Genomic DNA, 16,119 nt, shown 5'->3' on the forward strand with positions numbered 1-16,119 from the left:
TAATTTAGACACTAGGGGAAAATTTCATACTTCCGTCTCTAACCAGCCCTATAATACAAGTTTAATAAATTTTCTTATCCCACTTTTAAATGACAGTATTCACTTTTCGTGTGTCTTTTTTCCTTAAATTACAAAAATTACTTCAGATAAGTAAAGTTTTCCTGTATGTCAAAACCTGTTCCAATGTAAAACTTAGTCTTCTACCTAAGAATAAATATCCTTTTGAAATTTACACACACTGCTGTCGAGAAAATCTTATTCATATTGTATCTATTCGTCTATAGCTATTGGCCACTAACACAAATTTCCTTTTTTGAGACAGGTAAAATTATTAAAACACTAAAGAAACAAAGTTCATTTGCAAGTACCACACATGCCACGGTAAAAGATATCCCGATGTTTGAAGGCAAGACCGATGAAGTACGGTTTAGCCGTCCATAAATAGTTATAAAAATATACTGCATTTTACTCATCCTAAAAGTCTGTAACTGAAGAATTTACAATATATTCCAAACAGCTTTAACAATAATTGCCCTCCCAGTGTATATTTTCTTTAATGTCGTGGTTGTTAGCAATATTAGCTTATTCCCAAGAGTTAGCAGCTTTCACTCAGTTAATACTAGGCAGAAATCAAATCTGCATGTGGAATGCACTTCCTTGACTCTTGTGCAGAAAGGAGTGCAGTATTCTGCTGAATCCATTTTCAATAAGCTACCACAACAACTCAAAAATCTTAGCCGTAGCCCAAACGCTTTTAAGTCTAAACTGAAGAGTTTCCTTAATGGCTTACTACTCCTGTTCTGTCAAGGAGCTCCTGGAAGAGCTGAAAAGTTAAGCAAATTCCAGTGTTACATTGGTGATTTTCTTTATTTAAACTTACGACTTGTCACCTGAATATGTTTTTTTATATTTCATTTTATCTGTTTCTACTATCGTGTTATAATTTCATGTATTGACTCGTTCCATGACCATGGAGACTTCTCCTTAATTTGGTCCCATGGAACAATAAATAAATAAATAAATAAATAAATAAATAAATAAATAATACAAGACTTAAATGTTTAGAATTCGAAATATTTGCAAATTCTACTCAAAGCATAAACTCGTATCTATGAGCAACAAAAACTCTAGAAAGTGGTGAAAACTACTTGTGGAGGTTTTTAGCGCGTTATTCTAAAATCGGACAATAGATGGAAACATTGACTAGTGAACATCATCTGTTCGTAGCTACACTGTCCTCAGCGTAATACACTCTCCCCTAAGAAAGGGTTCCTTATTTTGTGAAACATGAAATATGTATAACGTTTGCAGAATTTATGGAACTGGATAAAAAAGTGAGCAAGTTTTATGATATTTCCCGCGTTGCTGGATTTCTGTCATAAATCTTGTTCCCAACTGTTCTCATATGTTTGCTCCAAAGGTTTGAATGCAGATCAAATACAACATACGTAATGGTCAGTAAATCAGTTCACCAACAAGACGCTAGGAAAACAGTTATTGGTGCCATTGCGCTCTTTCAGCAGCGATCGTTATTTCTTGATGACCTCCATGTTTGAACACACATTCGAGCCCGCTAGCTGGAGGCCATCACACGTGGTGTTTTGAGCCGGGGAAACATAATTAACGTACCTAAAAGGGTGCTGCCATTAATATAGCAGAGCAGCCTTTTCTTCTCACCCGCTAACTGATTAATTAATTAATTTGCTAAAGAGACCGGGAGTGCTTCATTATGCATGACGTTTGGGTTTCGATGATTCTATTTTTTCCTCTACTCTTTGATTTAGCGCCCTATACCAACTTAGCTGAGTAGTGCCTTTCGTTACTGCAGCAGTGCGTCAAAGCACACCGTTTAGTTTCTAAGTTGACGCAGCTTCTCATAGGAAGAGACTTATTTTCAACCTCCACTCCTAAACATTGTGTGTGTGTGTGTGTGTGTGTGTGTGTGTGTGTGTATGTGTTTATGTTCAGGTACAGTCCTTCGTTTTAATAACTGTGTAGAACAAGTGTGTGCAACAAACTAACCTATATACTTAACGCTAACAGTAAGCACAGGGCGAAAATTTTTTACACATTTATGTAATCTGAATTCATTAAAGTTTGATTCCTTACTGTAAAGGCCGAGCGGTCTAAGGCGCTGCAGTCATGGACTGTGCGGCTGATCCCGGCGGAGGTTCGAGTCCTCCCTCGGGCATGGGTGTATGTGTTTGTCCTTAGGAGAATTTAGGTTAAGTAGTGTGCAAGCTTGGAGACTGATGACCTTAGCAGTTAAGTCCAATTAGACTTCACACACATTTGAACATTTTTTTCTTACTGTAAAGGGTCAAAATAGAATTAATTTGACACATTGTATATGAAGTATCCCTAAGATAAGAGACCAACAGATCTGTCGGATTAGCCAGTAATAAGAATGAGACTCTGCGGTTCCAAATATAGCACACGCAGTAGTATTAAGAACAGGGTGGACCAAATGAGATCATAGCATAGTGTTTTGGGAGTTTCTAAACTCAAATATTTCATTTATCATAACTACATATTGATGGAATTCTATGTGTTTTTTTACAGGTTGTGTGGTAGATGGTAACTACTTGTGCTTCATTGATACTTGCTTTGGGCCATATTAGACGCATGGGCTGTGGGCCTAGAGTATATTTTCGCCGTCTTTAGTGTGGACAGGAACTGTGTTTGCTATCAGAATAAGATCTGCACTCTGCAGCGGAGTGTGCGTTGATATGAAACTTCCTGGAAGATTAAAATGTGTGCCGGACCAAGACTCGAACTCGGGCCCTTTGCCTTTCGCGAGCAAGTGCTCTACTAACTGAGCTACCCAAGCACGACTTACGACCCGTCCTCACAGCTTTAATTCCGCCAGTACCTTGTCTCCTACCTTACAAACTTCACGGAAGCTCTTCTGCATACCTTGCATAACTAGCACACCTGGAAGTTCTGAAAGGTATGCAGGATAGCTTCTGTGTAGTTTGGAAGGTAGACTAGGTACTGGTGGAATTAAATCTGTGAGGACGGGTCGTGAGTCGTGCTTGGGTAGCTCAGTCGGTAGAGCACGTGCCCGCAAAAGGCAAAGGTCCCGAGTTCGAGTCCGTGTGTTTGCTATGTTCAGTTGATTTGTTGACACTTCACTCATGGCTCCAGGCTGTGCTGGCTTTGGTCATGCAGGTTGAGGTTGTAGCCAGTAGGCATCATTATTTTTTCAGAGGATGTCTCTCGGCCTAGTCTGGAGAGCCACAGTGGGTGGGATTACTGGTAGTTGGACACTCCAACTCAAGGTGTGTAATGGGGGCTCCTTAGGGGTATGGCTTCCAAGGAAGGAATACCGTGTGTACTCTGTTTAAATACCAGGAGCATCCATTCGAGATGTGTAAAGGGCGCTTCCATATGCCATGAAGAGCACAGGGCACAGTCAACTGCAGGTGGTGGCTCGTATTAGTAGGCTACTAATGATGTGCGTTGCTTTGGATCGGAGGAGATTCTCTATGGTTTCGAGCTGCTAGCTGATGATGAAGACTGCCAGTCGTGCTGGTGAGATGACGATGGAGCTTACCGTCTGTAGCAATGACGACAGAGCTGGCTATGGTTCTTTGGTATAGAGCCGAGCGGTGAGTCTGAATTACATGCTCAAACAGTTCTGCCACTGTGTAGGCTGCAGATTTCTGGACATGCTACATAAGAAGGTGGATGTTTTGTTCCACTTACTAGATCAGGGATCTACTACACACAAGGAACTGGGCGGTACGAAATTCTAAGTGGTAAAAGGAAGCACCGATGCTCACCGGTGCTTGGCTCGCTAAACTGGAGATCAGTTGCCGAAATTTTTATAATTGACCTAACCGTTTTCAGAAAGGATGGACGTAAACGACGTCCGAAATCGTACTGAATGCTTTCTAATAAAATTATTTTGAACATTAACTTCAGCAGTCAGGTCTGAGTGTAAATGGTTGCGAAAACATACTCGATAACTTAGCATGAAATAATCGTCAGCAAATAGAGAGCAGCGATTAGTGAAAAAAAGGTCGTTGCATTATGACTGAGCACTGTAACAAATAAATCCACCAAAAATAAATCTAAAAGATATCCATCTAAAAAAAGTAAATAAAAGTGTACATGACGCCTTCCGACCTGAATACGTAAGGCCGGCAGGTGTGGCCGAGCGGTTCTAGGCGCTTCAGTCTGGCACCGCGTGACTGCTACGGTCACAGGTTCGAATCCTGCCTCGGGCATGGATGTGTGTGATGTATTTAGGTTAGTTAGGTTTAATTAATTCTAAGTTCTAGATCATACACATGAGTACTAAATTGAATTCGCTAACTTTCGGTTGGGTGATAAATCACACGAATGTAAACGCTGTGTACTCAGCTAAGTTTCTAGGAATTATAATTACGAAAAAGTTAAAATGAAACGCTCATATAGACGTTGTAGGGAAGAAAAACCAAAGACTGCGCTGACAGAACACTTGGAAGATGAAACAGACACTGCCTAGACTATGGTTGTCAGCCCTATGCTAAAGTACTACTGTACGATGTGGGATTCTTACCAGAAAGGATTGACGGACGGCATCGAAAAAGTTCAACGAAGAGCATCTAGATCTGTATTATCACGAATCACGAAATGAGCGGGGGGGGGGGGGGGGGGAGGGGGGGGAGGATAGTGATGGATATGGTACATGGTTTAGGGTGGCAATCATTACAACTAAGTCGTATTTCTTTGCGGTGAAGCTTCTCACAAAAGTCAACACTAAATTTCTTCTGTGAATGCGAAAATATTTTGTTGGCACCAACCTACGTACGGAGATATGATCATCGTAATAAAATAAATCAGAGCTCGCACGGGAAGACGTAAGTGTTCATTTTCACACTTTCTGTTTGACAGTAAAACGGTAGAGAACTATCTTGAATGTGGTTCGATGAACCCTCTGCCACGCACTAAATTGTGAATTGCAGAGACGTAGATGTTTTAGGAATCTGGAACCTGCATCCTACGGACTCGTTCCTCCGTGCCTTAAAGTTTTCGTTTAGACTTCCTACTTATTTATCAATTCACTTTTTAAGTTTTGACTTAGTTTTTAATGTTACCCTGCACTTTCCTTCAAAAAAACAGTAACACAGGTAATAATTCGTGTTAGCAGACACCAAAAGTGTTGTGTTTTCGCTTTCTGGTGCCAGAAAGTCACACTTCTAGTATCTTAAACCAGAAAAAGAAAGAAGAGTCACTTATTCAGGAAACATGGCTCTTTTGAAACTTCCTGGCAGATTAAAACTGTGTGCCGGACCGAGATTCGAACTCGGGACCTTTGCCTTTTGCGGGCAAGTGCTCTAGCACTTGCCCGCGAAAGGGACAGGTCCCGAGTTCGAGTCTCGGTCCGGCACACAGTTTTAATCCGCCAGGAAGTTTCATATCAGCGCACACTCCACTGCAGAGTGAAAATCTGATTATGGCTGTAGTGTTGTATCAATTACAACTTTAAAAATAGAGCAATCAGCCGCAGATCATTACGGCTGATGTTTCTAGCTTTTAATCTTATAACATTTACAGGCTATCCACAACATTAGATTTTAAAAAAAGAGAGTTCTACGATTCATTAATAAGAGTTGATTCTGTCCAATAATGGAGATTCATTTAGTGAAAAGATATGTGAAGTGGCGAGTGACTCGGGGTGCGTATTGTTCCTGGCGACGTTTTGCCTGAGTGTGTGGCTAACATTTTCGCAGGACTCGTTACAAACGATTGATCGAAACTTAATATTTACAGTATATCGCCACTGTGTTTTGGATTTATTTAGGATTTCCTGCGTTCAAACTTTCGTTATGAGCGATTAGGTATAATTACACGAATATAAACCAAGAAGTATTGGTAAAGAAAAGGGAAGAAAGGAAGTCATAAATGTTTACTGAAAAGAAAACAGAGATAACATGCTGTCGACTAAGATTATATCACTATCACGGCTTGAAATTAGCTCTTTGCCCTAAATGAGCGACATTAATTGACAAACTTAGGAGACCATATGACTAATACATATTGTAAAAGACTCTAAGTGCAATAAAATTGTCCCGAATTAAGTTTTTTACCACTGTAGTTAATTTATGCAGTATATAGAGATTCACCGTTCCTTGATTGTGTCGTTCATATAGCTACACTCTACCAAAACTACGGTTCGGCAGTTTTGGTATAGTACATAAGTGAAGTATTAAATGATAAGATTATCTGTGGTACTGGTAGCATTGTTAGGGAAACACACTTCACTGAATGTGTAGAGAGCAACTCTGTTTATGTTGTTTGCAAATAATAAGTACCGCGCATCATTCATTGTTAGTCCACTGTGTGTTTTCTACCCTTACAGGATATAAATTTCGTTTTATAAATAATAAAAATTAGTTGATCTTGCAACTTCTGCGCTCTTTTGTAACCAAAGCAATGTTTTGATGCAAGTAAAGTTTACATACACAAAAGTCTATGCAATTATTGTTGATATTTTGTACTGAAAAGAACATTCATAATCATAATCAAAAGGAAGGGTTTCCTATTGTTATTGATAAATGTGGAAGTTGTTTATGAGAAACAGAAACACATTGTCATATGCAACAAGTTTGTTTGGATGGCCATCCTCCGCAGCAACCACAGAAATACTTGTTTAGTAAATAAAACCGCCTTTTCTTGCTGCGTCTGGGAAAAATAAGTTGCAGTAAGAAAAGGCTTTTTTATTTGCAAGTATGTTTATATGTGTTTTTATATAAGCTTGTCGAGGTATTAGAGTGATGTTTCATATTTTTGTTTAATGTTGTTTAATTTAATTTTGAGGAAAGTGTGTTTTCTAGCGCTATATGATAAATCTATATAGTTTTCTTATATTTTTGTAAGAACATGCCCTCATTTCATGATACAAATAAACCAGTTTCGAACAATAACGGAATTAAACATAGACAATTTAAATGTTGCTATCTATACTGTTTAAGCAACAGTCAGAACTTGGTATGTACAACACAAGTGTTGTGTAGATTATGAGCTATTTTTTATTAGATCCTCCGATTGTAGACAGTTCATCGCCTCCCGTTTGTAGAAGAATCTAGTAAGACACTTATCGTATACGTAAACAAAGATCTAAGTTTATTTATGATGATCTACGGTAGCCTGTGGTGTTTTACAACTCTAGTCGGTCATAATTGTCAGTGAAATAATCGTGGTCTAGCTGCACCTCATTTTGCGCTATGCCGTTGCTATCTGGCCGTAAATATCATTTGAGACGTAGTTTGCAATTGACTGTCACATTTATGGAAAATCAGAAAAATCACTCATACTCAGTCATCTGATGGCAACTCTGGTTCTTAATACGAAGTAGACACATCGCTAAGTCTGTACGGTTATACACATACATCTTCCTTACCAAAACGTAGTGCTCAACGGCAAAAAGTAGAAGTCTAGTCCTATATGTAGCACTCAACGTAAGGGATTTATGGATAAGCAAGAGAGTCTTAATTTTAATCAAACAAATCTGTATTTAACGCCTCTTATCAATGTTATTTAAAATTCCAGCAACATACTCTCAACTACTTAACGACACCTGGTAAGAATTATGTATATAAGTGGTTCGCACGCGGTCTTGTGCACATCTGTTTGTTCATGTTAATATAGGTAAAATTTAACCTAGTGCTGGAATGGAGTACTGTCGTTTCTATGAACAGGGCTTGTATTTCTCATATATGGACGCACATATTAAATTAGTTGGTTATTTATTTTCTTGTGCTACAGATCATTTTGTATGATAAATAGCAATGATGTGGAATATTCATGTGGCTGATTGATTTGTAAATACAGGTACATGCTGAACATTTGTAAGTACTTTCTTTCGTTTGTTTAAAAATGCAGATATGAGTTAGTAATTCCTTCACACCACATTTTACACATTATAATAATAGATCTTCTACGTAATTTAATGCGTTGTCAAGGAGAAATTTCTTTAGTTTGTTTTCAGATTCTCCTTTGCTGTCGGTCAGACATTTTATGTCACCGAGTAAGTGATCAAAAGTTTTAGCTGCAAGATTGAGTACCCCTCTATATGCTAAAGACAGTCTTAATGTGGAGTAATGAATGTCATTTCCCCTTCTGGTACTGAAATTACGTTCATGATTATTCCTTTTGAACTGTTTTGACTTATTTACAACAAAACTCATGAAGGGTGTAAATATACTGTGAAGCAGTGGTACGAATGCACATATATTTAATAGACGTCTACAAGACTATCGTGGGTGAGCAGAACATATTATGTATTCTTACAGCACGGTTTTGAGCAATGAAAACTTTCTTTCTTAAAGATGAGTTACCTCAAACCATTATTCTATATGATATTAATGACTGAAAATATGCAAAATATATGAACTTACTGATTTGTTTCTTTTCGAGAAACAAATCAGTGGCTGAAATAAGTTGCTTTAGGTGTTACAATTCCTACTCAGGTTATGAAGTGATGGTGGCTTCCAGGATTAGCTTGCTACCCGTGTATAAACCTCTGTCAGGATGTGTCAGCGTAGAAGCTGTTGACCTCAGCCGGGAAAATGGTTTAAACATAATTACGGAGTATTGTACCGATCCAGTACAGCAGACTATATTCATCCAGTATAATGTAACGAGGCCACATAGCGACGTGCATCAAACTTTAAGCGTAATTTCAAACCTTTGGTAAATTTTTCTCTCTTTTACGTGCTTAACTTTAAATACAGCACGTTAATACACTCGAATAGTAGTACGAAAGTTTCAAGCTGTTTTATACACGGTTGTTCGATTATGAAAGAATTCGGTGGTTTACGGACAATAATGATAACATGTAAGGGTAAGATCCAATGAATTGGACGTCTCACGCATCGCTGGATCTCTGGAATATTCGGACCTGAATGCGTATTTCCCTGCAGGAGGCACTGTCTTGGTCAATGGAGGCGGGTTGCAACAAAAATGAACAGTTTTTTATATGTTGATAAAATATGACTTCGGAAGTTTTCCTTCGAATGATAGAATAGCTGAGAGCGGCTAACCTCCATACTCGCGGAGGGTGCACGCAATTACACGCGAAATCAATGGACAAATCAGTATCGTCATTTTTAGCTGTTGTTGTTACTTGAACAACTATTAAGTCTACTGTCAACTGTTACAGCGTAATAGTTTCATTTGGAAAAGCAATACGGCAATGGCAAACATGAGTGTGAATTGGAATTTAATTTAACTGCACATATGATTATGGTTTGGTCTAGCCATTGACAGGAAGTGGGTTAGTCAAGAACTCGATAAATAAAGTCAATGGTACCAACTGTTTCAGTTTAACGGGATTTGTAAAGAAAAGGGAAACATTTTAGTTTTAGACAACGTGATCGTCTCAGAGATAACTGTTTCAACTAACAGTCGGCAAAATATAGTGGAAGGGGGTAACAGACGCAGACACAGAATAGGCCAAATATCTCGACAAAAAGCGGCTTGTGAGCTAATACTTCTACAGACTCAAGTGCTTGTTTTCCATGAAACAGAGTGTGTGTGTGTGTGTGTGTGTGTGTGTGTGTGTGTGTGTGTGTGTGTGTGTTCCCTCGAACGCAGACGTTTCCGCAGTTACTACCTTTTCCCCGCCAGGATGCAGACCGTACTGCGCCACTGTTACGCAGACCGCGGATGGCGGTGGCAGCAGCAGCAACGGCAGCATCAAAACCCTTTTGTGCACTCCCGGGAAGGGCGTAAAGTGCTATCTGACCAGCGGAGTTATGCAACCTGCGTAATTGGTGCAATAATTGGAGCCGAACGTACGACGCATCCGGCGGGGGTTCTGTGGGAGGGGGCGGCGGAAGAGGGGAGGGATGGTGAGGGGGTGGGGGAAGTGAGCGCCAGTGCCGGGGGTGGAGGAGGAGGAGGGGGGGTAGCGGGAGCGGGCGAGGTGGGGGCAGGGGCGGCGCGGGAGGGGCGCGCACCCCTCGCCTACAGATTCACATTATTGATTTATGGGGGTTGAAACCACCCCCAGAGCCTGCCTCTGCTCCCTAGTTACTGCTTATTACGGCGATCGCAGCCGCCTACGGGCAAAGGGGAGAAGAAAAACTTTTGCGACGCGGACAAAGAATTTGCGCCCTCGATTCTTCCCCCTCCTCACCCCTCTCGCCACTCCCCCTTCCCCGCCAGCCCCTTCGGAGCGAGGCAATCAGCTGGCCTCTCGCCAGGGAGACGATGCGCGGTTTTCGCGTCGCGGGCAGAACAAAGGGAGGAATTTCGCGACTTGTTGCTTTGCCAGCGCTGCTCTTTACATAATTACTCAGCCGTTCCGGCGACGTGAAAGAAACCTCCCGGCTGCTTGCGACCCACTATTACGTGACACACAAACAGCGTATCTGTGCCATATGTACAGGGAAAATGCTATGTGCAAACGAATTTCTGATCTGTAGTGATCAAGACATACAGCTTGTAATTCAGCAAGCTTCAAGATCTGTTACGTCATACACATTTACTTTTCCTTAAAACATAAAGACAATGCTGGTATGTTCCCCCATGCAATGGTTACTACCATTTCGTTCCCCAACCATCTCTGACCATATTCTCTCTTCCTTAATGATACCGACACCAAAGACACATTGCACTTTAATATTTTTTGTCCATTTCCTTATGATATGTGGAAAACGTAGACTGCAAGAAAGTCAAGGAGAAATTTGGAAAGCAAATTAATGTTAAAAAAAAATAGGTGATGGATCAACGAAGATGAAACAAGGGCAATGGAATATAGTTGGACTGAATGAGGTGATGATGAGGGAATTAGACTAGAAAATGATTCACGAAGACCAGTTGGAATGTTCTCGTGTCTTGAGCAGTAAAATAACTGATGCTGACTGAAGTAGAGAGGATATAAAATCAGAGTCGAGAAATTTGTTAGCATCGGACATAAATTTAAGTATCAGGACATCTTTCTGAAGACTGGAGAGCAGCCGTGTGCAGACGTGAAACATGCACCATAAGCAGATGAGACTAGAACAGAGTAGAAACTTCTGAAACGCGGTGGTACAGAATAATTGTGAATATCAGATAAATGGATACCGATTACAACAGCGGAAAAAATTTATAGCATAATTAGACTAAAAGAAGTGATAGGTTGTAAGGAAACATCCTTAGGCGTCAAGGAATCGTAAATTTCGTAGGGACGGTGGTAAAAAGTTTGTAGAGAGAGATGAAGGCTCTGAATACGTTAATCAGGTTAAAATGGATGAAAGCTGTACTGGTTATACAAAGGTGAAGAAGCTTCTACAGGGTAGACTATCATTGAGAGCTGCGTTAAACTAGTAGTCTGACTGAAGAAGAAGAAGAAGAAGAAGAAGAAGAAGAAGACGACAACAGAGGAGAACAACAGCGGACTGTACAAATTTACAGGTTGTTGACACTGGCAAAGGTCATACGTTAATACTCGAACGTGATGCTATGGACAGTTCTGACGGAATTACAGCAGGCTGACAAACACACTCTTGCTATCGGTTTTTGAGATACAGCTCTTTAAAACGAAGGCGATTTGCTCGTACACCGCATGATTATCAGTTTTAGGCATCGAGCGTGGAGGAAATGCTTTCCACTACAGTGACTCTATCGGACCTTCACAACAATGGCTCACGTTTAATTAAACAATAACTAAACGGAAAATGTTCTGTGTGTTGAATATGCTATGGTTGTCTTGTTGCATGACACATACTGCTTTAGAATATTCCGTACTACGTTGTACACAGGAGAGCAACGGCTAAAAAAAAGTATACCGCAAATGTTTAAGAATCCTCAAACCGTTTTTTATAGGAAAAAGTCTTATGAATTGATGGGATTCACAGTGAATAAAGACTTTAGTTAGTACCAAACCAAACTCGGGATAAATGTTTGCCAATATGAGCTTCTAGTAAAGCACCACCAGTTAAAAGAACGTAGCATTGGCGTGACAAACACTCGCCATTTTCACATTTGCTTAGAAGCCATATCACCCTGTGTGTCCAGTTTGGCATTCACATACTGGTGCATAATGCCAGTTTTACTACTGACAACATCTTATAATGGATTAACATTTTCGATTTACAACAGAGTTGTGGGACATAAAAGCTTCCCGATTGTTTGAAGGTTAATCATTGCACCAGTTGAGGATGCACCTGTAACGGTGTTCCCAGGAATGGACTAAAAAACTGCTAACGCGGCTTGAAGAGTCTACATTCACTGTGAATCTCATCAGTTCATAAGACCATTTAGTAAAAAAAAAAAAAAAAAAAAAAAAACGGTTTAACGATTCTTAAATACTAAAAATTTGGAATATAGCTTGTGTTCGTAGCTTAAGAATGACGTCATCGAGCATAAAGAACCGTGAAAGGGTGGAGTATTGCAAGATCTAGTTCTACCTGATTGTGCAAACACCAAAGAAAAATGTCTGCGCTATCTCCTATGACCAAAAATTTGCACGCAATGTAAAGTGGTTTGAAGTTGGCGGTGGTTATTCTGAACCTGATACGCAAAGAGCGATTTCAAATGAAAATGTGCAGGCTCACTGGTACACCAACGACATTTCTGTTCCCGACACTCCGTGTTACAATCACTCTCGATCATAGTACCACACAAAATGCCGTGTATACATAGCAGTTTTATCCGTTCTACTTCTGCTTTCCAACTCCTGGGCTGTCATGTTTTTCCTATAGATCTCTATATATTCCCTAGGAGATTTTCGTTAGTAAAGTAGTGTTTGTCCAGTCGAGGACGTAATCACAATTGGTCAAGTACTCAGTATAAAAAACGCTGTGCTGTGGATGAAAGGAAATAAGAGGGAAAAAAAGTGTGGAACATTGGACCTAGAGGAGTGACAAGTAATTCACGAGGGACGAATAGACTGCAGAAATTGTCATTACATGCCGTCATAATTGATCAGAGAAGCAGTGTGAAATTGGTGATGCACTTAAGGAATGTTTTTAAGATGGAAGTTATTCTGGGACCGCACTCCAGGGGAAGGGGGGGGGGGGAGAAAGCAAGAAAGAGGGGGGGGGGGGAATTTAAAGAGAAGTTGGACAGCTGAGTTTCTTTCCCCATTAGAGATAATTACTACTCTGAGTCCCTTATCCGCAACACACACAGTCATTACAGAGCTTTAAGCGTAACACACCAAGAGTTCTGAGTCACTTTACTCGGTACTGGAGCCTAAGTTAACCTCTACTACAAACAGCAGTCACTACAGACATCCATTGCATGGGAGTTTTTTCACAGTTGCCACTTCACGATACCTGTGTTGTGGATTCCACCATTTTGATTATTTTACCGTTCGTTTTTGTTGTACGCAGGTGAGCATGGTGTAGATAGTTCCGTAAAATTAAGTACTTATGAAATACCGAACCTAACGTAAATCGGCCATGGGTCCTAAACAGCATTATAATTGTATAAGCGACTCTAATTACCATCTCTATATTTACTGGAAAGCAATATACGGTTTTTGGATCCCCATTTTGTCTGTTATCCCGCGAGCAATTTTCGTTGACAACAGGTGTTCATGTTGTAGAGGACATGGTTGTTTAGCAAAATAGTAACGTGTAAAGAACTTTAAAAGTAATCGATACGTTTATAGAACGAAGTACACAGCTGAAACTCCCTGGCAGAATGAACAGAAACTTATGCCTTTGGAGATTAAGTGCCTTACCAAGTAATCAATCCAAGTACGACGCACAACCCGTGGTCACAGATTTACTTCCAAACTTGGGAGAAGGTTTCCAGTATACCTTGTGGACTAGCACCAGTGAAAGAAAGCATACTGCGGGAAAATTGCTTAGTTACACGGTGGGGGATGGTTTCGGGATTAATTTTCACCCTGCAGTGAAGTGTACGCTTTTTTAAAGTACATGAGAATTATAACTGTGTGCCGGTCGTAGACTCGAACTCAGAACCTCCGCCTTTCAGAGGCCGATGCCCTTATCGACTCTGCTCTCTAGAAACGACGGACAACCCGCCCTCGCAGTTCTACTTTCGATAGTACCTCTTGTTCCTCTTTCCACATTTCGAGATAGCTTGGAGCTAATGGAAAAAAAAAATTTAACTGACATTTTCCATTACGTAATTTACTTTTCACGTGTCTAAAGTCAGAAACCATTGATAATTGCGAAACAACGGTGAAACTAATTTGGAAATAAGAACTCGGCGAGTGATGGTATGAAGATAGATTCATAAATCCCATATTGTTACGAGCTATGCTTAATGTGCAGTATTAGGGTCTACGCATATAATGATTATTTTTTGCGAGAAAACAGCATTAGATATTTTCGCATTATACATTTCGGTCACAGCTAGCACAAAAGGTACCATAACGGTTTTGACTTACCAAATGACCTGATGATGATTATTTGATAATTAGTCGAAATATATTGCGATAACGTTTGTGTGATCTGAGGTAGAAATATACAGGATGATTCCGTGATGTTACAAACTATCAGGGATGATGGAGAAAGATAAATGTATCAGTAGCAGGCAAGGCACACTGGTCACAATGACCGAGTCGAAAGTTTATAGGCGACGAAAATGTCCTTATATCTCTGAGCACTTTGTCAAGATTGTAGGAGAGCCAACTATCAAAGGTGGTATTATGCACTAACATAAGAAATAAATGTCTAGAAAAGACGAACTTTAAAATGATTACGATAACGTGAACACTTATTCATCTTCACTACTGCGAAACACATCTCTTCTACTAAACAGGTGCTCATAGTTGTTAAGGTAAACAATTTAGAACCCACGTTTACAAGACTACTACTATTTCTATGTTTTGGTCAATACTACCAACTCTGAAAGCTGCTTACGTACAATTTCAGCAAGAATAATACCAGTACATGTATTCCACTGTCAAAGGTATCAGGTCGATTTTCCATTATAACTTTCGAATCGATTGTTTCCAGACGAGGGTCCATTACACCCGATTTATACAGACCTGAAAGTTTATAGCATCATCACGGAATCACCATATATAATTCGAAAACTTTACCAGACAGTCCCTGTGTTTCCCTAAAGCGAAATGCTTAGCTTTTCTAAGCTAAGAGATATTTGAGAGTCTTTGTACTTACATCAGCCTCAGAAGGCGGTGATTCAGTGACTTCATTTATGTAAACCATTGTTGCTTGTAATGCTGGCAGTAAGTTCACAAACAAAAAAAATCGCTGTTCAATATTCACCCACTGCAGTTAGATATTCTGCGACAGAGCAGTTGGACAGACTGAAAGGGAGGAGGAGACTGTCATCTGTTTTTACTGGCTAGGGGATCACTAACGTATATGGGAAGAGAGGTACGGTAGTGACAAAGGACTCATCACGCTGCTCAGCGAGTCACCACACGGGAGGAAGAACAAAACGCCTGCGTTTTTATGCCTAGAGTGACGCGTTAGATTCACAGTGTCAGTCCGCACGCGCCTCTGCTGACAACAACACACACTGCGCGAGCGACGCCTGCTCGTCCGAAATCTCCCGCACGCCTCGTGTGTCACGGACGACGCGACGCCGTGCGCTGGTGGGGCGCGCACTGAATGCCGGGAGGCGCCGCGGCGCCCGCCGCCGGGCGTCGGCCGCGGCTCGGGCGGCGGGCCAATCAGAGCGCGCGTCCCGGCCAGGTGGAGGGGGCAGCGCGCCTGTGTCCCCACCTGGCGGTCGGCGCCCGGAAACACTGCCGTCGCGCCTGACGCGTAGGCTGCTGTGCGCTACAAATGTCACCCCTGCTCCCCAACTCAGGCGTAAAGTCACACTGACCCAAATAGAGCCCCTGCGAACGAACTTTGCAGCCGGCTCAATCGAGAATCAGTTCAAGTGTCACGTGTTTTCGTGTAGTATGTCGCCGGGATGCCGCAATGAACCATAGGATCACAGTGAAATAGTGAGAGAAAGTCTCAGATTGATCCCATACTTCCGGATTGCCTGAATCGACACGGTTACTAACAAGTGGCTTCCAACCAGAATCCACGCCAACAATGTATATCGTCTCAGTTGTTAGAATGAATTCGTGGTTTCCAGTGAGAAAGGCCACTTTCCTATGTAAGCGATGGAAACATAAGTGACGAAACTGAAGTGATGCAGTTTCCCAAAAACATAATTACAGGACCTTTGCTGTTCTGAATT

General features: G+C 40.9%; 1 protein-coding gene across 6 annotated transcripts in view; it reads right to left on the reverse strand.

Moving 5' to 3' along the window:
* Positions 1–15,449, reverse strand: part of LOC126293440 (CUGBP Elav-like family member 4) — a 669,441-nt gene extending 653,992 nt beyond the window's left edge. For all 6 annotated transcript variants that reach the window (XM_049986670.1, XM_049986672.1, XM_049986673.1 and 3 more), the window contains exon 1: positions 15,078–15,449. In XM_049986670.1, the coding sequence (XP_049842627.1) occupies positions 15,078–15,125 (48 nt within the window). In that variant the 5' untranslated portion in view covers positions 15,126–15,449. The remainder of the gene's footprint in view (positions 1–15,077) is intronic.
* Between the last annotated feature and the right edge of the window lie 670 nt (positions 15,450–16,119).

This window comes from Schistocerca gregaria, chromosome 10, assembly GCF_023897955.1.
Source record: "Schistocerca gregaria isolate iqSchGreg1 chromosome 10, iqSchGreg1.2, whole genome shotgun sequence".
NCBI classification, from domain to species: domain Eukaryota; kingdom Metazoa; phylum Arthropoda; class Insecta; order Orthoptera; family Acrididae; genus Schistocerca; species Schistocerca gregaria.